The sequence below is a fragment of the Cetorhinus maximus genome, chromosome 32, assembly GCF_964194155.1.
Source record: "Cetorhinus maximus chromosome 32, sCetMax3.hap1.1, whole genome shotgun sequence".
NCBI classification, from domain to species: domain Eukaryota; kingdom Metazoa; phylum Chordata; class Chondrichthyes; order Lamniformes; family Cetorhinidae; genus Cetorhinus; species Cetorhinus maximus.
Window position 1 is genome coordinate 7,096,106 of NC_135910.1, and position 25,982 is coordinate 7,122,087.

Consider the following 25,982-nt stretch of genomic DNA (forward strand, 5'->3'; position numbering starts at 1 on the left):
GAGGGGGACCTTCAAAAGGATTCTCTTGAAAACTACTGCAGTAGAGGCAGAGGTTAAAAACACAACGTTGGAACACGCCCCTGGCTCCAAACCTGGTGCAAGGCAAGCAACGATGGTAATTTTCAACGTTTGCCAGCAGTATCAGTATTAAGCATCCCCAAGACAGGAATATTGCAGACTAAAGCTCTGTTAATACTGTGGTCTAATACTGTGCTATAAACTTAATCTCAGATGAGAACACCTGACCCCAGCAGCGTGAGAAATCAGCCCTGTTTGATTGGCACCCCACCCACAAACATTCACTCCCTCCACCACCGACGCACAGTGGCAGCAGTGTGTACCATCTACAAGATGTACTGCAGCAACTCACCAAGGCTCCTTAGCACCTTCCAAACCCATGACCTCTACCACCTAGAAGGACAAGAGCAGCAGATAGATGGGAACACCACCACCTAGAAGTTCCCCTCCAAGTCACTCGCCATTCTGACTTGGAAATATATCGGCCGTTCCTTCACTGTCACTGGGTCAAAATCCTGGAACTCCCTAACAGCACTGTGGGTGTACTTACACCACATGGACTGCAGCGGCTCAAGAAGGCAGCTCACCACCACCTTCTCAAGGGGCAATTAGGGATGGGCAATAAATGCTGGCCCAGCCAGCAAAGCCCACGTCCCATGAAAGAATTTTAAAAAAAAGAGATTTTGCTTTCTACTCTGTCTCATGGACTCTCCTGAAACTGTGTCTTGTCAGCTTGGGTGACATTTGCACCCACAAGGGGTTAGTTTTGAGATTTGGAAGCCCCACACATTTTAGGGACAGAAATATTGCTGTCAATTTTCATGTGCTGATGTAGGTCAGTCCTAAATGGTTAAGGACTGGTACAAATCTCACTACAACGTTGATGCGTTAATTTATACAATTGTTCCACGTGCAGGCAGCATCCACAATGGGGAGGCCCTGAAAGCCCAGTTATGGTGAAATTTAAAGGGACAAGGGGTAGTGGCAGTATACGGGGCCATAAACCTTTCGGAAATCTCAAACTTTACCGGCACTCTCTCAAAAATGAAGGAGTCGAGGGCAACTCATTTCATTTACATGAGAGAGAGAGAGACGTACTGTAGGAAACGCAGCAGCCAGTTTATGCACAGCAAGATCCCACTAACAGCAATGTGATAATGACCAAATAATCTGTAGTGCTGTTGAATGAGGGTTAAACATTGGCTCAAGGGAGAACTCTTCTGCCCTTCTTTGAAATACTGCCTGTCATGGATGTTTTAGATCCGCCTAGAAGGGCAAACGGGGTTTAATGTTTCACCTAAAACATGGCATCGCTGACAGTGCGGCACTCCCTCAGTACTGACCCTCTGATGGTGCAGCACTCCTTCAGCACTGACCCTCCGACAGTGCGGCGCTCCCTCAGCACTGACCCTCCGACAGTGCGGCGCTCCCTCAGCACTGACCCTCCGACAGTGCGGCGCTCCCTCAGCACTGACCCTCCGACAGTGCGGCGCTCCCTCAGCACTGACCCTCCGACAGTGCGGCGCTCCCTCAGCACTGACCCTCCGACAGTGCGGCGCTCCCTCAGCACTGACCCTCCGACGGTGCGGCGCTCCCTCAGCACTGACCCTCCGACGGTGCGGCGCTCCCTCAGCACTGACCCTCCGACGGTGCGGCGCTCCCTCAGCACTGACCCTCCGACGGTGCGGCGCTCCCTCAGCACTGACCCTCCGACGGTGCGGCGCTCCCTCAGCACTGACCCTCCGACGGTGCGGCGCTCCCTCAGCACTGACCCTCCGACGGTGCGGCGCTCCCTCAGCACTGACCCTCCGACGGTGCGGCGCTCCCTCAGCACTGACCCTCCGACAGTGCGGCACTCCCTCAGGACTGACCCTTTGCCGGGGGGAGGGGTGGGGGCAGTGGGCAGGGAGCATAAAATGATTCAAAAGGCCAAACGACCCTTACGCTTCATATCAATGCCCAGAATCCTTCCATGATCCAGCCTTCTATTTGTCACCATGTTAATGGGGAGGAAGACAATGACCAAATAGACTTCATGGTGACCAACAGCTAATCAGTGGAGGCAGAACTGGATTCATCCCCTAGGCAACCACAGATGTGTTTTCCACCTCAACATCTCTTCAACTGCACTAACAGCTCACGTAAACATTTCCACACATAAAGCAAAGATCAAAAGAACGCCGGAGTACAAAAATTAATCTGGAAACACTCTGTTTTAATGTTCAAAATAATAAGGCCAGTTAGGACTGCTTGAAAATAAGAGCTGTACGTGAGATTTACACTAAGAGTCCAAGAAACAACCCCAAGGGTTTCTGCACAAAATATCGCACCATCTCCTGCAGTAAAGTCAAGTTTAACGACAAATAATTTCTACTGCTTTGAAATCCGTGAATACTACCACACGGACGTTTTCCACATGAACTTGCTCTGTCATTCTTTTAAAGTCAAACTGCTAACGTATTTTAAACGGGCAGATAGTCTGGTCAAGATAACAGAGAAAAGAATGTCGCCGATGGATTCATAAAACAATATTGACACTCGGTAGGTCAAGGTTTTATACAGCCTTTGAAACCAATGTTTGCCCTCCTTGAGACCGCCTATTGCAAGGGCAGTCCCTTTCTGAGCTGTCTCAAGGAGCAGGCCACCTGCAAGGAAACGTCTGCTGCCCACATCCCAATCTGCACCAAGTCCCATTCATCCAGAACCCCAGTCTTGCCCCAACTCAATTTGAAAATTCTCATTCATATTTTCAAACCGCTCCCATGGTTTTGCTCTCTTCCCGCCCCCGCCTCTGTTACTAGCTTCAGCCCTACAACCCTCCAAGCGATCGGTGCTCCTCTAATTCTGGCCTCTTGTGCAACTCTGATTTTGGTTGCTCCAGGAGCGAGGGCCGGGCCTCCAGCTGCCAAGGCCCTAAGCTCTAGAATTCCCTCCCCGAGCCTCGCCACCCCCCTCCTTTACCTCTTTGACCAAACTTTTGGCCATCATTACGGTGTCAAAATTGGTTTGATGATCGCTTCTGCAAAGCATCTGGGAATGTTTGATGTTGGAGGCTTTACCAATGCAAGTCGTGGCGTGGCAATCGCATCGGTTGCCGCGAGAAACGGGCCATAGGGGCTTGAACCACAAATCACAGCCAGGAATCCCTGCTGACTGGTTACGGCTGCATTCTCAGGGACTGATGTCTCCTATAACGTAATCCCAGCCCCATCAGAATAAGGTGTCCACATCAATATCAAGCACACATATGGGCCACCTAAATGGGGGAGATGGTGGTGTGGTGGTAATGTCACTGGACTAGTAATCCAGAGGCCCAGGTGAATTCTCTGGGGAAATGTGGGTTCAAATCCCTCCACAAAACCTGGAATTGAAAAGCTAGTCTCCTTGATGGTGGCCATGCAGCCTTGTTGTAAAAAAATCCACCTGGAAATCTGCCGTCCTTACCTGGTCTGGCCTACATGTGACTCCAGAATCACAGTAATGTGGTTGGCTCTTAAGTGCCCCTCTGAAATGGCTGAGCAAGCCCCTCAGTTCAAGGGCAATTAGGGAAGGGCAACAAATGCTGGCCTTGCCAGCGACGCCCACATCCCATGAAAGAATAAAGGGAAAAAAAGAAATCACAGTGCCGGTCAAGAGGGAAGCAATAACCTAATGGCAGGGCCAAAAATAGAAAACCTCTCTTAATAGACAGGATATTGTGGCATTTACCCTTTTTCCAAGAGGGCAGATACTTCGAAAGCCCTCTTCCCCGACATGATGTCCATCTAACAACTCCCATTGTAAAGCTGGGGTCAGTAACCCTGCCTATTAAGTTATAGACCAAGGTTACTGACATCAGTCAACCTTAATATTTAAAATGAAGAGAGTTCTAAACTTGTTTTTAAAACAGCGTTGGCCAGGACAAGTCAAAATTCACTGGGGAACAAATTGATTTTCAAGAATTTATTGGATTGATGGCGTGAGAAAAATGCACGGGGCTTAGTTTTAAGTGTTGGCACCGTCACTTTTAAAGCTGATAAATGCTCAAACTCCAAGGGTCACTTGGTCAAACGTATCTAAGAAAACGGTAGCATGGAACAACAAAGCAATAAGACACAAGTTGCTCCTGTAATTCTCTCCGTAGTTCTCGGCTCTGCCCTACAGACGTGTGGAGCAGACGATGACTTGTCCTACCAGCCCTGAGGGAGAGGCCGTGGAAGTCGCTCCATGCCAACCTCACCAGCCTTCTTCACAAGAGCCTATAGTGGGACATTGCAGAGGCCTAGTTACTGGCTCCCTTGTCTGATGGATGGCACATTGTTTAAAAAAAAACAAGAAACATTTAAACAGTTCAGGAAAATCTACATTGAAATTTGATGAAAGTGGCAGCTATGCCTTGTAATGAAAACCTAAACACTCATAATGCCTCAAGATCCATTGTTACTGGCAAAGAAATAACAAACAAAAGTCTTCTCAAGGCTTCATTCGTACAATAGGCCCTGATGTGTTCATTAGTTATGCTTTGCGTGAATCTCCCACTGCACTATAAACCCAGAGAGAGAGAGAGACCCTGGCTGGGATTTTCCAGCCCCTGTCGCAGGGTGGCACCTGCCGTGGGTGAGGTGGTGCCCCAGCCAAAAGTCCGTTGACTTGCAGCGGGATTGGAAGATCACGGCAGAGGGTGGGTGAAAATCCCGCCCTCTATCTTTCTCCCTGTCACGTTAGTCTACTCAAATTAAAATTAATTAAAAAATAAAACTATGTTTTTCTCCCCAAACCCAGAGACTTGATATTGTAATTTTCATCTAAAATGATGGGATTTAATACATGGCTTCAGAATTAGAAGTGGAGTTGTAATCCAAGTGTTTGCGCACTCTGTTGGCCATCCTCCTTTTCAGGGTTAGTGAGGCCGTACCCCAGTCCCAGACCTATTTGGGGAAGTTTGCTTCCTGCTCTCCTCCAAGACAGGTCTTCTCACTGGGCCCGGCCTAGACATCTTTCTTTGAGGTGAACGGTGAGCTGAGCTTTTTGTGCTGCCGGAGAGATGCTGTTCTGAGACCCCCCGAGCAGTCTGGGTTATTGGTTTTCGGGTAAGTAGGAGTCACTTTTATCATGCGAGAGAGCACAGTCATCTTCTAGCCCCTTTAGGTTTTTACAAGCACTCTCAAGGCTTAGTGACCTTCTCATGGGTGGCCTTGCTCCTTGATGCTTGCCTCCCTCGGGTTTCTTTCCGAACAGTGTACTTGCGTGCTGGGTAAATCTGGAAACCGAGGACTGATGTGGAGTTTGCTCGGAACTCAGTGGGACCTTTGAGAAACTGTGCTTCACACTCGGTCTTTTCGCAGAGAGCTTGTTGAGTTTACGAATGCATTCAGTCACAGATGCGCGGGCAAGTTCCATTATGCTTGGCTGCGGAGAGGGCTTCCCACTCGTATAAGTAACTGAGTCGCAGGATCCAAGCGTGTGCTTCTCCGCAGACCTGAATCTGTCTCCTGCATCGCACACAGAGCGGAGGGCGTAGTTTTCTCCATAGTCTTCTTCTGTGAGGACAATGAAAGGCCTAGGCAATCCCCGGGTCATTTCAGAGTTTGGGCTCCTGCCCCTCGAGCAATCTTCCTCTTCCGTAGAGGGATGACGAGCTTCAACACTCGGCACCGATTGCGTTTTGTGTTCTCTATTGAAATTTAGAGAATTTTCCACAGATAAGGCATCATTACCGCCATCCTGGGTCTTTCGGTAGACATCAGGATCCTCCACAAACCCTGCCTCGACATCTCCCTTGGCAGGCCCGTTGCCGTTGTTCTCTGAAATGGCCTCGGGCAAACTTAATGATCGCCGAATCACCTTGCCATCTGGAACCGAGCTACAGTGAGGCCCTTGAAGAAAATACAGTGTGGAGATATCATTGCCAACAGAGAAACCAAGGTCCAATTTGAAAATGCCATCGTGCCCTCTCCACACTTGATCGCACTCAGCCACCTTTGACCTTGGAGTGCCAGCAACTCTTGGCTGTTGAGGCTTTTTGGCATCGAATGCAGGATCCGATGAGTTTATTAGTAGACCAGGGCTGTCCTGCAGAAAAACTCCTTCGGTCTTGCTCAGTTCAGCATCCGATGAGATATTGAATTCCAGTTGAGATGACAGATGATGAGAAGCATAGTCTTCTGATTCAGACTTATTGATAAACCCTGGGGCAAAGGAAAGAAACAGACTATTTAGCGTGACTCAGTATACGTGTAAACTTACTGGCAAAGAACATCACTCTATCATGAAAAATGATTAGTTTCTAATCAAAAGAATTGGCTTCCTACCATGATTTCCCACATAACAATAACAACTGGCATTTATATAGTACCGTTAATGTAGTAAAATACCCCAAGGTGCTTACAAGAGTGATTTTTTTTATTCATTCATGGGATGTGGGCGTTGCTGGATAGGCCAGCATTTATTGCCCATCCCTAATTGCCCTTGAGAAGGTGGTGGTGAGCTGCCTTCTTGAACCGCTGCAGTCCATGTGGCGTAGGTACACCCACAGAGTTCAAACAAAATTATCAAGCAAAAATTGAACACAAAAGGAGATATTAGGATAGGTGACCAAGAAACTTAGTCAAAGATTTTAAGGAGCATCTTAAAGCTGGAGAGAGAGGTAGAGAGAGAGAGAGAGAGACAAAGAGATTAGGAGTGAACTCCAGAACTTAGCCCCTTGGCAGTTGAAGGTACTGTGGAGCTGCGAACATCGGGGATGTGTAAGAGGTCAGGATCGGAAGAACGCGGAGATCTCGGAGTGTAGTTTACAGTATAAAAAGCAATACGTGAAATGTGATGTATGTTAGTACTGAGCTTCACAGTCCAAGTGTATAAAGGATTGCCAATACCAAACCACTTGATTGTTGTAAACCAATACAGCTGTCAGCATCTTAATATAATAAAAATTCATTATACTCAAAAGCTTGCAAAATGTGCCCAACTGCAGCCCAATTTTGAAAGACTTAGCACAGGGTCGCAAACAGGCGATTTAGAAATTAGAGTTCAGGGACTTGGCAGTTTTCTGGGCAAGGTCAGCTTATTTTGTGTTGATTTTCAGGGAAACGATGTTGAAGAACGTAGCTTGTTCCTACTGGAGGTTCCAGACTAGATTTCGAAGATTAAACATCAGGAAGTGCTAAACAAAGTACAAAGACATAGACAAAAGCAGAGGTTCTTCACTATTAACAGAAGTGGCAAATTATATAAGACAACATTGTGCATTTATATAGCACCTTCAATATTATAAAACATCGCCCGCCTTCACATACAGGGTTGTGGGTTCATGTCCCACTCCCGGAAACCAAGAACTGTGATTGTACTCGAAAGAGTTGCAATCTGTGACTGTTGATAACTCGAAAGAGTTTCACATACGGGTTATTGGACAAGATTTGATACTCAGCCACATAAGGAAATGTTAGGTCAGGTGATTAAAAGCTTGGTCAAAGAGACAAGCTTTTAGGAGCAACTCAACAGGAAGTGGGGGGAGGTTTTGGGAAAGCGGTTGAAGGCAATGACATTAAAGTCAGGGACTCGCAGGAGTTGGAGGGACACAGAGATCTCGGAGGGTTGTAGCGATAGAGAACATTCCCAAGATTGAGGGATGATAGGATGAAACCATGGAGACATTTGAAATGGAGACACACCTTGACGGACATTTTAATGCCATTACTCAATGTTGGAGGAGTTGTGCCAAAGGACTTGACAGAAACTTGGCGGGTTAGAAAAAATGATGCACAGAATTTCAAGACTCTGAATTCAACATCAATAAGAGGTGGAAAAATAAGAGAAGGCATTCTGAAAAAAAAAAAATAGCAAGGCATCAGCAGGAATAGAATGATAAGGAACGAACATCTTTCCAGGTGACAGATGGTATTGTTCAAATCTCCTAACATTCCCTTAGGAAAGGACTAGCTATTGAAAAGCAGAGCGAGGAAGAATTAACATTGCAATCATAGAATTTCCTCATGTCTAGCTAAGTGATTTCCTATGTTGGGAGTGTTCTCCTTGGAGAGGAGAAGGCGAAGAGGAGATTTGAAAGAGGTGTTCAAAATCATGAGGGGGGCTGGACACAGTCGAGAGGGAGAACTTGCTCCTGCCCGTAAAAGGATCGAGTACGAGAGGGCACAGATTTAAAGTGATTTGCAAAAGAAGCAAATGTGATGCGGGAAAAAAACTTTTTCACACAGCGAGTGGTTCGGGTCTGGAACGCACTACCCGGAAGTGTTGTGGAGGCAGGTTCAATCGAGGCATTTAAATAGAAACAACGTGCAGGGTTACAGGGAAAAGGCAGGAGAATGACGCTCATTCCGAGAGCCGGTGCAGAGACGATGGGCCGAATGGCCTCCTTCTACATTGTAACAATTCTGCGATTCTGTGATTTTGCGCTCAATGTAGAAATGTTACACACGGATGGCGTTTGCAGCATCCACGTGGAAAGAGGGAGGTCTTGTGGTTCAATGGTAGCGTCCCAACCTCTGGGCCAAAAGCACCGGGTTCAAGTCCCGCTTCAGGGGTGGAATTGTCCCAGATTGGCACGAAGTGCGGCAGTGAGTGGGTAAAACCATGTTTTACCCGCTGGCTGCAATGGCGGGTTTTCACGCTGTATTGACCCAAACCCGCCATGTTATTTACGCATTCCCAGGAAACACACTGTTTCCATGCTGGGCGGGTGATTGAGACCCCGCCCTCCATCGCCCCGCCCTCCATCGCCCCGCCCTCCATCGCCCCGCCCTCCATCGCCCCGCCCTCCATCACGCCACATTTAAAGTCCAGCAGCGCGCGCACATCTCAGCGCTTCCAGATCACCACTGCTGCACGGAAGACATGGCCCTGAAACTGAAGAAGACTTCAACTCCCAGGTTCAGCAACTCATCCCTTGGGTGTCTTCTGGATGCTGTGGAGGCCCGGAGGGATGTCCTCTACCCCAGCTCTGGCCGCAACAGCACTAACCCGGCTTGGGAGTCAGTGACAGTGGTGGTCAGCGCCAATGCCCTTCAAAAGAGGACAGCCTCCCAGTGCCGCAAGAGGATGAATGATCTCCGATCCGCCAGGGTAAGTCACTCTTCTCATCACTCTCAGCTCACACACTCACAAACCCATCACACACCCACAGGGCCCTCACTCACTGCCAGTTCAAGGGACATCACCATTCACTCTCTCACATAAACTTTCATTCTCATCCCGTCCATGGGATCACTCAACCCCCACACATGCCAGGCATACTTATTATCTGGCCTGACAGGCATCCTGCTTACACTCTCTCCATCTCTATTCATGCAGGACAAGCTGACACACAACAGGGAGAGGTTGCAGACTGAAGGACCAATGCCAGAAATCAAGGCCCTCACGGACTTTGAAAACAGAGCCATCCAGCTGGCCGGGGAGGATCTGGACCGGTCCTGTGCTGACGGTGAGGTCGGTGCTGCTCTACCAAGTGAGGATCAAGCAGTGCAACATCCATCAGATAACCATGCTGTGAGTGATGTGTCCTGTTTCACAGGCCACTGCCAGGCACTAATTATCTCCCCTTGCTTTCACAGGCACATCTGGGAGACAGCCGACAGAGTCCATGACCCAAGGCCTCCAATCAAGCCCCAAAGAAACCTCTGAAGAGGAATCTGGAGGCACCCTCACAGTCCCATCACAGCGTCACCCACACCCTCCACCAGCGCAGAGACACATACCTCGGTGAGGCCTAGCTTTACAGTAGCCTCGGGATCACAATCTGGTGAGCACCTCACACTGTCCGATCCACAGCAGGCGGAGACAGGGACTTCCCAGGTCCCCGGCACTCGGAGGGCTGCTGGAGGCAAGAAATTTGCTGAGTCCGAGTCAGATGAGGAGCCTCTGGACTCAGTCAAGTTACAGTTGCTGGAGCTGTAAAGACAAGCTCAGGAACATCAGGAAGGCTGCACTCCTCAGATTGTGAGGCACGATGGAGGAGTCCGTCCGCCTTCAGGCTGAGGTGAAAGTGCCGGCATGGCAACGCACTGAGGTCAACACTGGTGGGATGGTGGTCGCCATGGAGACCTTGGTCCAGGACATCGCTCCTGCAGTGCTGTGCGGGCTGAACTCCATCACTGAGGCTGTAGTTGGCCTCTAACAGTGTCAACGCGAGAGGGGTGCTGGGCAGCTCGATCTCACTCCAGCTACCCAGTCTCCTCAAGGAGTCAGCCTGAGGCCCCCGGGCACCCATAGGGCGGAGGATCAGCAGGTGCACACTCCGGGCCATCCATCCAGGTGACTCTGGGAGTGTCCGCCCCATCCGATTCCCCTCTTCCTGTGACCTCAGCCACTCCAGCTCCACAGGCCGAGGAGGGTGTCACTGCCACACAGCAGGACCCTGAAAGCAGTCCGGGGCTCTCCAAGTCTCAGCCCTCCAGAGGACACCCAAAGGTCATCACAGACAGGGTGTAGCAGTCAGCAGGCTGCCTCCACCTCCACTGTGGATGTCCAGGGAACACCAAGATATAGCAGCAGGGTTAGGAATGTTAAGGACAATCACTTGTACATAATGTTCATTATTGTCAATAAACTCCCAAGAATGTCCCCCTGCCTCTGGCTCCTTGTTCTGATGAGCAGCGTTTGTGTCACTCAGATGTGAAACCTTTCTGCACAAGATAAAGGCAGGTGTCTCAGTCCAGGGCCTCTTCCCTGTGTCTGTGCAGCCTTCAGACCAAAGTGATGGTCCAGCCTCACACTCTCTGGAGACATTACTGATGCCTGCACCTCGACAGTGCTGGTCATTGCTGCCAGAATGTAGTGAGCAGGCGTCACAGAGTTCCCTCATTCTCTCTGTGTGCTCTCAGCACCTTTAAGGTGGGGCTGACCCCCATCTCTTCAGCATCTGTGACCAGTGACGCTGTGTTCCTGAAGGGGTCAAGCGCTGAAAGTAGACAAAGGATCAGATGCTTCTAAAGTTTCCTGCCTGTGTCTCTATGACCCTGATCACAGAGCGCAAGCGAGCTGCCCTCGGCCAGACAGGAGTCAGACATTCTCAGAGGCTATGTGAAGATCTATGGAGTGTCCTCACTGCATGTCATCATCATCCTCCTGCAATCGAGTGACTATTAGGGCTTCCACTGTGTCTCCATGACAGGAGCATTCTCACAGAGGGTATTCGCACTGCCATAAGCCAGACTGGAGTCAAATGTTCACGGATGTAATGTGAAGATCTATGGTGTCTCCTCACTACATGTCATCATCGTCCTCCACAAATCTAGCAGCTATGAGGGCCTCCCGAACGCACCTGCCTCGTCTGGCCAGTGCGAGGGCCTCATCCCCATCATTGTTGCCTCCGAGGACCCCTTCACCCTCATACCCGTCGGTGTCCTCCTCATTGGAGGAGACCTCCAGCTCCTCCATCCCCTCCTCAGCCAGCTCCTCTCCCCATCGCAGCGCCAGGTTGTAAAGGGTGCAGCAGGCGATGACGATGTGTGACACCCCCTGTGGACGGTATTGCAGGGCCCCACCAGACCGGTCCAGGCACCGGAACCTCATCTTCAGCATCCCGATGGTCTGCCCCACCAAGTTGCGAGTTGCAGGATGAGCCTCATTATACTGTCGCTCTGCTGCAGTCTGAGGCTGCTGCACGGGTGTCATCAGCCACGGCCTCTGTGGGGAGCCCTTGTCCCCGAGGAGCCAACCCTGCAGCCTCTGTGGACCCTGGAAGACTCCAGGGATCTGAGACCGACTGAGGATGTAGGAGTTGTGCACACTCCCTGAAAACCGTGCACATACCTGCAGGATGTGTTTCAGGTGGTCGCACCCCAGCTGCACATTCAGCGAGTGGAGCCCCTTGTGGTTGATGTAGTCACCATGTGTTGTGATGGAGATCTGAGCGCCACATGAGTGCAGTCGATCGCACCCTGCACCTGTGGGAAACCCGAGATCTGGGTGAATCCAATCGCTCTTACATCCTGGCTCTCCTGGTCTCAAGCGAAATGCACAAAGTTGTGTTGCTCTTGCAAAGATGGGTATCCATGACCTCATGGATGCATTAGTAGGTGGAGGCTTGTGAGATCCCACAGGGGTCGCCTGTGGAGCCCTGAAAGGAGCCACTGGCACAGAAAATGAGCGCCGCTGTCACTTTCACAGCCACTGGCAGTGGATGCCCTCCATGTCCCCGTGGCACCAAATCCTGCAGCTGGTGGCAGATGTGACCGACCAGTTCCCTAGATATTTGCAGCCTTTGGCGACACTGGTTCTCGGTCATCTGCAGGACCCTGGGTGTCACTAGGCGCTGTCCAGCGATGGCTCACTGTCTCTCCTAGGCAGTGTGTGTGGGAGTCCCTGCTGCCCCTTCTTCCTGAGGTTACTCCTGCGTCTGTACAGCCAGGAGCCTCAGTCACTCTCTCCTCCGTGATCTTTGCACTCTATCGGCCATCAGGCACACAGCTAGTTCACCAGGCTCCATGATCCTGACGTACTCCTCCTGCAGGATGAAAGAGAGAGACACATGGTTAGCATGGGTTTACTAAGAACCAGTCCTGGTTAAGTGTGACGGCCCCTTAATGCTTCCCGGAGAGTGCTGACCACCACTTGGATGGCCAGAGGTTAGTGCGCTGCATGGCTGCCCTGTTAGCTTGAACCATGGGGGAGACTGGTCCAAACCGGGATGATGACATTGCCAAGGGGCTCTGAGCATCTCCAGCAGTGACTGCCCCACAGCCCAGCTTTAGCGAGGAGATTGTACAATGTGCCCAGTCATCCAACTGTTCTGCAGCTCACTAAAGTGCTCAAGAATTTGCAGTCTGTGCCCGGGGGATTGGTGGGTGGGGGGAAGCTTTGGGGCACTTGGTGGCACTTTGATGCCTCTGTGTCACTTGAGTGGGCAGAGAAGCTAGAGGCTCCAATCATATCAATATGGCTGCGCCTGAACTGTTTCAGCTGCAGAGGAATGGTCACTTTAAACAGGTGTCCCAAATGCGTGGTCACTTCCCTCGTCCACCCTGTCCACCCCCCACTCCGAATGCTTGTGCGCTATATTCAACATCAGGGCTGCCCTTAACCCCGACCCCCCCAACACCCCCTCAAGCTTGAAGCCCAGCAGGCGACCCTAGCGAGCGCTGCACAGCGTTACCATGTACTCACCTCCGAGATCCCCCTCGGAGTGCAGCCGCCAAGTGCACCTTGTGTATGTGCTGGTGTAAAACACGTGGACGGATGATCCAGCGGTGGGGGCGGGGACGGGGACGATTCCGGCGGGCTGGCCTGATAATGATACGCTGATGTAGTACAATGAGGCTCCTGACGTCCGATGGCGGGAAACGTAGCCCCTGCCATTGGTGGGCTGAGCGGACGATGGCGAGTGGGCTTCCCGCTGCTGTAAAACCGATCGCGCCATGTTGTCCGCTCATGCTGCCCATCACCCCTGACGCCAGCGGACACGGAAAATTCCGCCCCAGGACTTGATGGCCACGGAAGGTGTGTTCACTATGTGGCCAAACAGGTTGATTATCAGCCTGTAAATCCTTCCGATACTCCTTACGGCAGGCGGTAAGAATGGGAGAGTTTCCTGGTCAGCCATACTGCAGAAGGCAACGGCACACCGCAGCAGTACTTTGCCAAGCAGAAGCATGGACCAATCCAATGGGAGTCCATGGTGGCCAATGCCCTCTTAGGGAATGGTACCTGAAGGAGGAGGAGTATGGATGGAAGAGACATGCAGGTTACTGAAAGAATTGGTCCTCTGGCCATTAATGATTTGGAGGAAGGGACCAAGTGGAGTCAGAGTTTGCAAACACTTCATTCTCAGAGAGGAACTGGGATTGTTCCCCTTAGAGCAAAAAAGGTGGTGGGGAGATTTAATCGAGGTTTTCAAAGTCAAGAAGGGTTTTACCAGAGGCCACTGATTTAAGGTAATAGGGCAAAAAGAAACGGAGGCAACATGAGAGAGAAAAAAAATTCTGGAACGAGATATGATGATTTGGAATTTAATCCCTGAAAGGATGTTGGAGAATCAATCATAACTCTGCAAAGAAAATTGGACAAATTAGGACTGGAAATATTTACAGGGCAGTGGAAGTGATTGGTAAAGTTCTTTCAAAGAGATGGCACAGGCACAATGGGCCGAATGACCCTTCGTATTATTGCTGAGTCTACATTCCTAACACCCAGCCTTAGCGTTCGACACAAACCCAGACCTAAACTGGCACTAAGGTTCCTCTCACTGGCTTCCATCTGGCCCCACCGACCCTGCCCCTGTGTTTGACCAACACAACAGGCCAATCGTTTCCTCAGCTCACAGGCAATGCTAATGGAGAGCAGCTGATGAACAGAATTAGTGATAGAAAAGATAGGTTATGCATCATGTACCGGTAGCTCTACTAATGACCTCAGGATGACCCAAAGTGCTTTACAGCTAACGAAGTACTTCAGTAGCGTAGTCACTGTTATAGCGTAGGAAGCCCACAAACTGACCTGCGCACAACAAGTTCTCACAAAAAAAAACAACGCAATCATGGCCAGGTAAATCTGCTTTTAGTCGCTCGCTGAGGGATCAGTGTCGGCCAGGACACCACTGGAGAACTCTGCTTTCCTGACAGCATCTGTGGAGCGAGAAACAAGAGTTCACTGTTTCGAGCTCTGAGGAAGAGTCACGCGGAACTCGAAACGTTAACTGCGTTTCCCTCTCCACAGAGGCTGCCAGACCTGCTGAGTGTTTCCAGCATTTTCTGTTTTGATTTCAGGCTTCCAGCATTTTGCTTTTCCCTCTGTTTTCCTTCTTTTTCAATTCGCCCGAGAGGGCAGATGGACAGGCATCGGTTTCACGTCTGATCAGACAGACGGCACCAGCGGCAGAGTGGCACCCGTTCAGCACTGCACTGAACCGTCCGTGTGGATTTTGCGCTCAGGAGGGGGATTTGAACCTACAACCTTCTGACTTAAAAGCGAGCGCTCTGCCCGCAGATCCATCTTAAACCTTAAGAGGCGAGATCTTAAACAAACGCGCGTCTGTGATATTCCTCGTTGCTCCTGCTGCCCCTACACGCCTACAATAAAATGGCACCAAACTGCGCACAAACATCACTGCCTGTCCCAGGTTTAGATGCTGAGGTTGAAGTGCCAGCAATGCCTGCTTTAATTGCCACCTACCACTACCCAATGGGCCACCCTTGTGCGGCACAGGGGTCAAAGGGGCATCTTCTCCAGCCACAGCGGACCCGTCCGGAATTCCGGCCACAGTCGAGGTCGGCGAATCATGGCAAGTCTTTCCCACACCTTTGGACGCCAAATTGAATGGGGGGGTTAACTTCTGAGGGAAAAGAATAACGAGGAGGAAAAACAAACCGTTAAAAGGGAGAAAGATACCATTTTATTGCTAAAGAGAAAGTCTTAATCCACAACATGAACGCATGAGGAAGGTCAGCAACCGTTGAGGGCTTTTTCCTTAATACCCAGGCAGGCAGGAGGTGTCTGTTTTTATGTGGCAGTCTGCTAAATATTTTGCTACTTCATACCCAGTCCCAACGTTGAGCACACCCAGGTAACAAACAGCATGGGCCAGACATAACACAGGGAGTTTGGGGTGGAGTAGTCCTATCTGAAACCACAAATAGGCTCTGCAGCTGTGGATATTCCCTGTTGCATACCGTTTTTATCAGTGATAAAGCTCAGAGAGAGCCATTGCTGGACGAGCAGTCTCTGTATTAACAAGGGACAAAGGCAAAACACCACGGTGCCATAGGCTTCTTCCTACTGAGGCAGAGAAGGGTGAAACAGTTTGTCTCCTCAGAACAGTCCCGTAGGCTGTACAGTGGTGCCTCTACAGGTTAATCCGATTGCCCTACAGTCAGATTGTTTGCTGCGCAGAATTTTCAGGAATAAATCAAAAAAAACTTCGTGAAGATATTTCTCCTCCTGGGAGATGTCGGCATAGCGGTAATGTCCTTGGACAACTAAGCTAAAGGTCCAGGCTGATGCTCTGGGGGACATGGGTACAAATCTCACCGTGGTGGAATTTAAATTCAATCAATACAAATCTGGAATTGAAAAGCCAGTCTCAGCGATGGTGACCCTGAAACCATGGTTGATTGTCGTAAAAACCCATCTGGTTCACTAATGTCCCTTTAGGGGAGGGAAATCTGCTGTCCTTACCTGGTCTGGCCTACATGTGACTCCAGACCCACAGCCATGTGGTTGACTCTTAACTGCCCCTCTGGAATGGCCTAGCAAGCTAGTCTGTTCAAGGGCAATTAGGGATGGGCAACAGATGCCGGTCTTGCCAGTGAAGCCCACATCCCACAAAAGAATAAAGGGAAAAAGGGATGATTCAATAACGTTGAAAGGCTTTGGAACTTTATTCTGTTCGGACTTATCTAATGGTTATACTGCCCAAACGAGCCCAAGTGACAGAGATTAGGCAGGGATTTTCTGGCTTCCGTGTGGTGGAACCTGCCATGGGGCGTGCGGCGGGCTAGGCGAAAGCCCACTGACCAGAGAGTCCCAGCCTATATTGCAATTTCCCTTTTCCTTCTACAAAGACAAGAGAGAGAGAGAGAGAAAAAAAGAGATTGTGGGAATGGGGAGACTGGAATGGAGGAAATATAGGGAACAGCAGGTGGGGGAAGATGGGGATAAGCGTAGGAGGAGAGGGGGTCAGGACTATATGAAAATAAAATCAGGGGAGTGGAGACTAACTGGTTCGCTCTTTCAAAGGGCCAGCACAGGGACGGTGGACCAAATGGCCTCTGCCTGTGCTGTATGATTCTACATAGCTTTACCCTCCCTTAACTAGGGTCAGCCGAGGTCAATTCGCAACACCCAAGTGCTAAATTCACTGAGCACCAACCTGCGATCCAACCAGGGACAAACTAGTCGGCAGGTTCAGCAACATGGCTGCCTTAACCAAGTGAGGCACCAGGGAAAGTGATGGTTAAATCATCCCACGATCCAGCGGACAAATTTGTTCGACGAGTGTGATTTGGGGCAATGTGGATATTCTGGATGACGAATCCCAGGTTTCTAAGCCAGAACTAACACTGCACATTGTGTCAACAAGAGGTTCAACTCCTTCGCAAAACTCTCCTTCCCTCCACAGATTTAACTTACTGAATCTTTGCCTCTGTTGAGGCCGAAGCATTGTAGCGATTTCCGGACTCTCCTTCGGTGGCCCCAGTGCCAAGGACTGGCTTCTCTTTTGGGTAGAACTCTGGGAAAAAACACAGGGAGAGCAGTCAGCAACGAGTGCTTGGCAGATCTCGCCGCGACATTGCAGCCGGGTGGGAGAGATTCATTCTGAAGGGGAAAGGGTAACTTCCTCCCGGGTGAATGAGGAAAGGCCAGGAGAGACGGTGTGCTTGACTGAGGTAGCAAGAAGGTGCAGAGGGGATTTACCGGAATGGCTCCCAGGGATGAGGGATTTTAGCTGCAAGGTTAGGTTGGAGAAGCTGGGAGCAAAGGAGGTTGATGGGGAGATTTGATAGAGGTGTACAGGATTAGGACAGGTTTAGATAAGGTGGACAAAGAAAAGCTGTCCCATTAATTCAGGATTGTAGGTTTGAGGTTTTGGGCGAGAGTTGCAGGGGGATGCGAGGAAGAGCTTTTTTTATTTTACAAAGCAAGTTTTTAATGACCTGGAACTCGCTACTTATGAGGATGGTGGAAGCTTCAGAGATTTCAAAAGGAAACTGGGTGGACTCTCGAGGAGAAATAAGCTTGCAAGGCTACACAGAAAGAGCGGGGGATGGGATTATTCTACAGAGAGCTGGCATGCACTCAACGGGCCGAATGGCCTCCTTCTACGACATAACGATTCTATGCCTCAGTGGCAGACTGCTAGGCTCAGTGTGCCCAGCAATGAAGTGTGCCATCAGTAAGGGAGGGAAAAGTCACCACCAAAAAACAATTGCTCCAATTTCTCTTTCCCCACGTCGCTAGTTTTCTCCCATAGCAGAAGTGGCCACAGGCCCTGGTGGACGCCCAATTGTTCTGTGACACCCGATCCAAGTGACCATTCTTCATGTGCAGCCCTGACAGGCCAGTTGAACACGGAGAGCCCGAGAAGGATCCAGTCCTCACCCAAACATACTCATTCCAACCAGACTGACTGGATAATCGTCAGGAGTGATTTGTCAACTCCCGAAAGGAAGCCTTACATTTAAACAGTACCTGTCGTGACTCAGGATGTCCCAAAGCACTTTACGGCCAAAGGCAGTACTTTTTGGGACTGTGGTCAGTGCTACAATGTAGGAGGCACAGCAGCCAATTTGTACACAGCAAGCTCCCACTAACACCAATGAGAGAAATAACCAGTTCGTTAAGTTAATGGATGGATTATTATTAGCCAGGACACCAGGGGGAGCTCCAACGCTCTTCTTTAAAATTGTACAATGGGATCTTTTCTGTCCACCCATGAGGATAGACAGGACATCTTAACGAAAGGTGTGACCTCCAATGCTGCGGCACTCCCACAGTGCTGCGGCACTCCCACAGTGCTGCGGCACTCCCACAGTGCTGCATTGTCAACCAAAGATTTTGTGCACAAGCCTCTGGAGTGGGACTTGCAATTACAACCTCTGGACTATTAATGTTTTGTCAATTACATTGTTAAGGTTTATTAATGTCAATTATGTTGCTATGGTTAAGAGAAACAGGCGGCTGTCTTTGAGCACAAATAATAGGGCCCAGCTGGGTTCAATGGGAGGAGTGCTATGAGACTGAATAAACCAATAAACTCTCTCAGTAAAGAAAAGCTCTGTGTCTTGGTTTTGGCTTCACCAATCGGCTTGGATCCTAACAAGAACTCAGAAGCACAAGAGCTACCCAGTGCGCCATAGCAGACAGCAAATCTAATTAGGATGAATGGTTAGCAACCACTCTGCCAGCTCGGTTAGCACCAACGAATTCAGCACCGACCAGGGACATATTCGATCTGAGGGGCTTTTAGTAATTGGGGAAAGCAGCAAGATGTCATTTTTACCGAATTGAATAAATCATATATAAAGAGAAACAAAGGGCGGAATCGTCCCAGAATTGCACCAGGTGAGGTAGCGGTTGTGAGAAACAACGGTTTTACCCGCCAGCCACAATGGCGGGCTTTGGCGCCGTAGCATCCGCTTCCCACCTCATTAATTACGCAGCCACAGGAAACACGTCATCTCACAGGCGGGCAGCCTCTGAACCACCCGCCATGCCGCTACCTCACCGTTTCCTCATTCTGGGCGCTATATTTAAACTGTAGCCGCACACACAGTTCGCAATGCCTGCAGCCCCAGGGCTGCTCCAGTGAAAATGTGGCCCTGAAAGCCAAGAAGAGCTCAGTGACCCATCACGGGAATGCCTTTTGGAGGCTGACCGTGATGTCCTCTACCCCCACCGCCCCTGGCTGCAGAGAGGCCCAGCAATCTCACGGTCACGAAATTGTCGTGTTCTTCACAATATTATTGTGAAATATTGTAAAGTAGGTTTGTGTGTGTGGCTGTGTGTGTGTCTGATTTATTTAAATTAGAGATGGGTAGGCGGCAAGGTTGAAATTATCCAAAGAGTTAGGTGTAAAAAGGTATTTGAAATGCTAAATGAGTGAGCTGGGGTAAAGTCAGCAGCTGGGATGTGAATGAAATTTGCATTTTTAGATAAGGGGAAAAGTTGTTGGATTTTCAAAGAGACGTGATAAGGTTTTCATGATGGGAAAAATAAATAGGGCAAGGTTATGATGTTGATTTTTCCCAAACGTGCTGACCATAATGATAACATAAAATATTTTTGTATTATGGGAAAAATAAATTGCAAAGATATGGGAGGGAACAGTGAGATTTACAAATCAAAGAAGGAGAGATGTATTTAAAAGAGGATGGAAGGCTGTATAGGGTGTGGCTGTGTGAGATCGGAAAGGGACACCGTGTGAAACAGACTTGGGGGGAAAAGCCTCTAACCATTTTGCGGAAGTCTGCTGTTCCAGTAACCAAAGTTGTGTAAAAAGCCTTTGGACTTCCACGGTCGAGTGGGTGTTTGTGTTTGTGGCAGCCTTGCTTGATTGTCTCTAGAAACTTTAAATCTATTTTGGACTGTTGCCTTAAAGGGGGTGTTGGGAGACTGGTTAATTAGAAATTTTGGGAATTGTTATAATATAGAGTAGCTGTGTGACTGTAATATTGTGTGTGTTTTATTCTTTTCTTTTGTTAATAAATGTTTTAATTTAATTTTTAAAATTGCTAAAGATGTTAGTGGACTCATTACTTCTGAATTCAGTATACAAACTTTCTCGTAATAAATACAAATTGCAAACTATTGTGATACCGTGGCCAAGTTTCCCTTGTGGATTTGGTCAGTCTGGCAAATACCACCTGCCATATCATAATATCACCACTCCGGCTTGGCAGGTGGTGGCAGTGGTGGTCGGTGCCAATGCTGCACAGAAGAGGTTGGCCATCCAGTGCAGAAAGAGGGTGAATGATCTTATCTGTGCCCCCAGGGTAAGGCAACCATCTCATCACTCGAAACTCACACACTCACAAGCCCATCACACACTCACTGGCATCTCACTCACTGCCAGCTCAAGGGACATCACCACTCACTCTCTCACACACACCCTCACATCTCCATCTGGCCTCATCTCCTCTGGAGGCTGCCTCCTCAGCCCTCACCATCTTGAGGCCACTTGCACAGATCAACATGTGCCCCCCACACACACCCTGGGATACCCCCTTCCCCAGTACAGCCCTCACCCTGCAGCCTCTTCCCTTGCCTGAGGCCACTTCTCCCCCTTCCCCAAGCAAACCCTCGCCCTGCAGCTGTTGAAAAGCCACCCCCTGCCTTATGGCTGATCTGGTGGGTAGAGACCTGCCCGTGAACCCTCCTAAAAGTGATGTGGTGCTGCCTGTGAAGCCTGGCGCTGATGCCCGCGAGTGCTGCCCGAAGCAAGGTGGGCAAACAAACCTCGAAGTCCCGAGTGAAGGGCAGCTCGTCAGGTGCAGGTCGCTTATGTACAGTTGTGAAACATGTCGATGTGCAATCATGTGGATGTGCCTGGATGATCCAGCATGGAGGGGGAAGGGTGGATGATTCCGGCAAGCAGGGCTTATAATGAGATGCTAAAGTATTGAAATTAGGTTCCCAATGTGCAGCAGTGGGAAACGCCATTGACGGGTGGAGCAGGCGATCGCAAACTGGCTTCACAACGACGTGAAACCAATTTTTCCGATCTCTCGGTATTTCCTGCTCCCGCCCGCGATGACACTCGCCACAAACAGGAGTGGATGATTCCGCCCACAGACTTGCATTTTACATTGAGGCATCTGGTGGACGTGAAATGCACAAAGTGTTTTACTGCGACAAAGTACAGTTGAAGTGCATTCACTGCTGTAAGAGCTTTACAGACAACAACGCGATAAGCTGTTTTTGTGATGTTGATTGAGGGATAAATATTGGCCAGGATAAATCCCCTGGTCTTCTTTGAAATGGTATCTTTGGCATCCAGTTTAATGCCACATCCAAAAGACAGCTCCTGGCAGTGCAGCACTCCCCCACACTGCACTCGAGTGTCAGCCAAGATTTTTGTGCTCATGTCCTGGACTGGGACTTGAATCTGGAACCTGATAGCTCAGAAGCATAAGTGTGACCAACTGAGCCACAGCTGACACATAAATACATATAAACATACATCGAAATACACACTTATCTGAAATGATCAAATTCAGTGTCAAAGCTTTCTTGCTGCACAGCTTGCAATTAGACAGTCTGGCCCTTATTCAGGTTTTCTACGATGCCGCTATACATGTGGAGTTTGAATAATTCAATTTTAACTCAGTTACAAAATGAACGCTGGTGATTGTTGAACTAAGCTATTCGCAAAACAAACATCTCCCTTCATAAAATGTCACTACAGGGATTGCTGCAATAGCCACAATCCCACCGAAGGCTTTGTTTCAATAAGGTCATCTCTCATTCTTCTAAATTCCAATGGGTATAGGACCACAGAAGTGACTGTGCAGAAAGAGGCCATTCAGCCCATCGTGTCTGCGCCAGCCAAAAAAGAGAAAAAAGAAACTAGCCGCTCATTTTAATCCCACTTTCCAGCGCCTGGTCCGTAGCCTTGCAGGTTACAGCACTTCAGGTGCAGATCCAGGTACCATTTCAATGAGGTGAGTGTTTCAGCCTCAACCACCAACTTAGTCAGTGAATTCCAGACATCCACCACCCTCTGGGTGAAAAAGATTTTCCTCATGTCCCCTCTAATCCTTCTACCAATCACCTTAAATCTATGCCGCCTGGTAACTGACCCCTCAGCTAGGGGAAACAAGTCTTTCCTGTCTACCCTTTCTAGGCCCCTCATAATTTTATACACCTCAATTAGGTCACCCCTCAGCCTCCTCTGTTCTAAGAAAAACAACCCTCACCTACCCAATCTCTCTTCATAGCGGCAATTTTCAAACCCTGGCAACATTCTTATAAATCTCCTCTGCACTCTCTCCAGAGCAATTATGTCCTTCCTGTAATGTGGTGGTCAGGGCTGTAGACAAAATTCCAGCTGTGGTCTAACCAGAATTTTATACAGTTCCATCATTACATCCCTGCTTTTGTATTCAATACCTCGCCCAATAAAGGAAAGCATTCCATATGCTTTCTTGACCACCTTGTCTGCCTGTGGACATGCACTCCAAGATCTCTCACTTCCTCAACCCCTCTCAATGACTTCGCATTTAGTGAGTATTCCCTTGTTTTGTTTGCCCTCTCCAAATTGAATTCCATTTGCCACCTCTCCGCCCACTCACCCAAACCAGTGATATCACTCTGGAGTTGACAGCTATAGGCCTAACCTGTTCAAACTTTCTTCATAAGATAAGCCCTTTACTGCAGGGATGCATCGAGGGAATTTCCTCTGAACTGCTTCTAACACAATTATATCCTTTTCCAAATAAGGAGACCAAAGCTGTACACAACACTCGAGATATGGTTTCACCCAGGCTCTGTACAGCCACAGCAAAACTTCCCTACTTTTATATTCCATTCCCCTTGCAATAAACACCAACGTTCCATTTACTGTCCTACTCACTTGCTATTCCTGCACACTAACTTCTTGTGATTCATGTACCAGGATGCCCAGATCCCTCCGTACCACAGAGTTCTGCAATCTCTCTCCATTTAAATAGTAGACGGCTTTGCTATTTTTCCTGCCAAAATAGCAATGTTCACATCTTCCCACATTATACTCCATCTACCAAATTTTTGCCCACTTATTTAACCTATCTATATCCCTTGGTAGACTCTTTACCTCCTCTTGACAACTTACTTTCCTACCTATCTTGGTGTAATCAGCAAATTTAGCTACCATATATTCAGTCCCTTCATTGAAGTCATTGATTTAGATTGTAAATAGTCAAGGCCCCAATACTGACCCCAGTGGCACTCCACTAGTTACAGCTCGCCAACCTACACTCTGCTTCCTGTTAGCTAACCAATCTTTTATCCATGCTAATAGGTTACCATCTACACCGCTAGTTCCTATTTTGCATAGTAACTTCTGATGTGGCACCTTACCAAATGCCTTTTGGAAATCCAGCTGCACCACATCTACAGGTTCCCCTTTATCCACCTTGCTTATTACATCCTCAAAGAACTCTAATAAATTAGTTAAACACAACTTCCTTTTCACAAGACCATGTTGACTTTGCCTGATTGGATTATAATTTTCTAAGTATCCTAAGAACCTGTTCCGCCATTCAATAAGATCTGACTGTAACCTCAAGCCCACATTCTTGCCTACCCCCGATAACCTTTCACCCCCTTATTAATCAAGAATCTATCTCGCTCTGCCTTAAAAATATTCAAAGACTCTGCTTCCACCGCCTTTTGAGGAAGAGAGTTCCAAAGACTCTCCAACCTCAGAGAAAAAATATCTCAACTCTTCATATCAACTAGCATTTTGTCACATTCTTCCTTTGTATTAATTACAATCCCCAATTTAGTGCCATCCACAAATTTAGAAATTGTACTTTTGATTTCCAATTTCAAAATGTTTGCACAAACTGGGAACAACAGTGTTTCCAGCACCATTTACCAGTTTGAGTCGCTATCCTCAACACCGACTCCCTGTTTTCTGCTTTGTAGCTAGCTTGCTACCCATTCTGCTACTTAGCCCCTGATTCCACACATTCCAACCTTAGTCACGAGTCTACTAAGCAATATCTTTTTGAAAATCTAAATATGTTACATCTATTACATTACCCTGGTCTACTCTTTCTGTTACTTCAATAGGGTTGGTCAAGCATGACTCTAAACATAAAAGTAATTTGATCAGAGTTCATGAGATGAAACTGGCCTGTTGGTTAGGACCATACTCTCAACACAATGTTGCCCTTTGACAAAGGACTAGAGTCAAGCCTGTGTCTTTGTCTGATGTGGAATCCAGGGTTAGTTCAGTTCGCTTAACAGTAAACTACTTAACTAGGTGAAGCACGCTCAATGATCATGCCATATCTCAGGATCAAAGGGAACGCGTTAGAAGATGGTGAGCAAATACCAGGAAACCTTCCTTTACAAAGAGAGAGAAACAATAAGCAGAAACCTTTTTTCCTCTGTAGCAGTTGTTAAGTTCTTCCAACTTTCATGCAATGAGACATAGGAAATTGTGCACTCAAGCCTCTGGGGTGGGACTTGAACCCATAACTCTTCGAATTCAGAGATGAAAGCAGTATATCTGTTATGTATGGTGCTGAGCCCTGCGAACCAAGTTAGTCCCAGGTTCAACTCCTCGATGATATATTGGCAAACTTCAAAATAGGGATTCAGCACTCAGGAAGGGGAAGTTGCTGGGAAGATTTTTTGCCTATTCCCCAAATAACCTCCAAATGGCCACTGTCTAGGCTGACATGCAAAGGTACTAGGGCACAGCTGATACCCCAAAATTGATGACTGGGCAGGAAAATTCATCAGCTTTGCATCTAATTTTCACCCTTCTCTTTCCTTCGCATGGCCCATTTGCAGACTCTTCCCTTCCTCGACTTCTTTGTCTCTATTTCTGGGGATAGGCTACTGACCAAATCCCATTATAAGAAGCCCATTGGCTCCCATCACGACCTCAACTATATTTCCTCACACCTCATCGCTTCCTGTAAGGACTCCTTTTTTCCCCCCGTGTCTCCATTGCATCAATTTTGATGATGTCACATTCGATACTAGCGCTTCCAATATGTCTTCCTTCCTCCTCAGCCAAGGACTAACCCGCAACTCTGGCACCCCCCTCCACCCAACCCACGCCGTGGTTGACAGGTCCCATGACTTTGTCCATCCCATTTCCCACCCCTTCCTCTTCCTCCCAGAACAACGACGGGAGTTATCCTTACATTTTACGGATTCTGCCATTTCCATCACCTCCAGCATGATGCCAACAATGCCACCACCAAACACATCTTCCCCTCCCAGCATTCCAAATGGGCTGTTCCCTCTGCAACACCCTGGTCTGCTCATCAATCACCCACAACTGCACCCCCCTCTCCCCACGGCTCCTTCCCATATAAGCACAGGAGATGCAACAACTGCCTTTTGGTTTCTTTCTCCTTCTCATTGTCCAAGGCCTCCAACCCTGAACTTCCAGTTAGCAGTCATTTCAATTCTCCCCTCAGTCCCACTCTGACCTCTCTGTCCTCGGCCTCTTACACTATTCTAATGAAGCTCAGCACAAGCTAGGGGAACACGACCTCATCTTTTGGCTAAACTTGCGTACAATGCAAGGCACTGTCGAGGCTGAAAGTAGTAGGAGAGGAGATGAGGGCAACATGTTGAGGTGGAAGCAATATCTGCAAGATCTACTGCAGCAATGCACCAGGGCTCCTTCGACAGTCCCCCCCAAACCTTCAACCTCCATCAACCCCGCAAGAGCAAGTGCAGCAGCTGCATGGGAACCCCACCCCTACCACCGAGTTCTCCTCGAAGTCACACACCATCCCGACTTGGAAGTACATTGACCGCTTCTTCATTGTTGCTCGGTCAAAATCCTGGAACACTCTACCCGAGAGCTC

General features: G+C 48.7%; 1 protein-coding gene across 2 annotated transcripts in view; it reads right to left on the reverse strand.

Annotated features, from left to right (window-relative positions):
- Positions 1–3,945: 3,945 nt before the first annotated feature.
- Positions 3,946–25,982, reverse strand: part of LOC144671282 (uncharacterized) — a 42,508-nt gene continuing 20,471 nt past the window's right edge. For both annotated transcript variants that reach the window (XM_078533091.1, XM_078533092.1), the window contains exons 6-8: positions 17,077–17,176; positions 15,121–15,280; positions 3,946–6,185 (exon numbers count right to left, since the gene is read on the reverse strand). In XM_078533091.1, the coding sequence (XP_078389217.1) occupies positions 5,074–6,185; positions 15,121–15,280; positions 17,077–17,176 (1,372 nt within the window). In that variant the 3' untranslated portion in view covers positions 3,946–5,073. The remainder of the gene's footprint in view (positions 6,186–15,120; positions 15,281–17,076; positions 17,177–25,982) is intronic.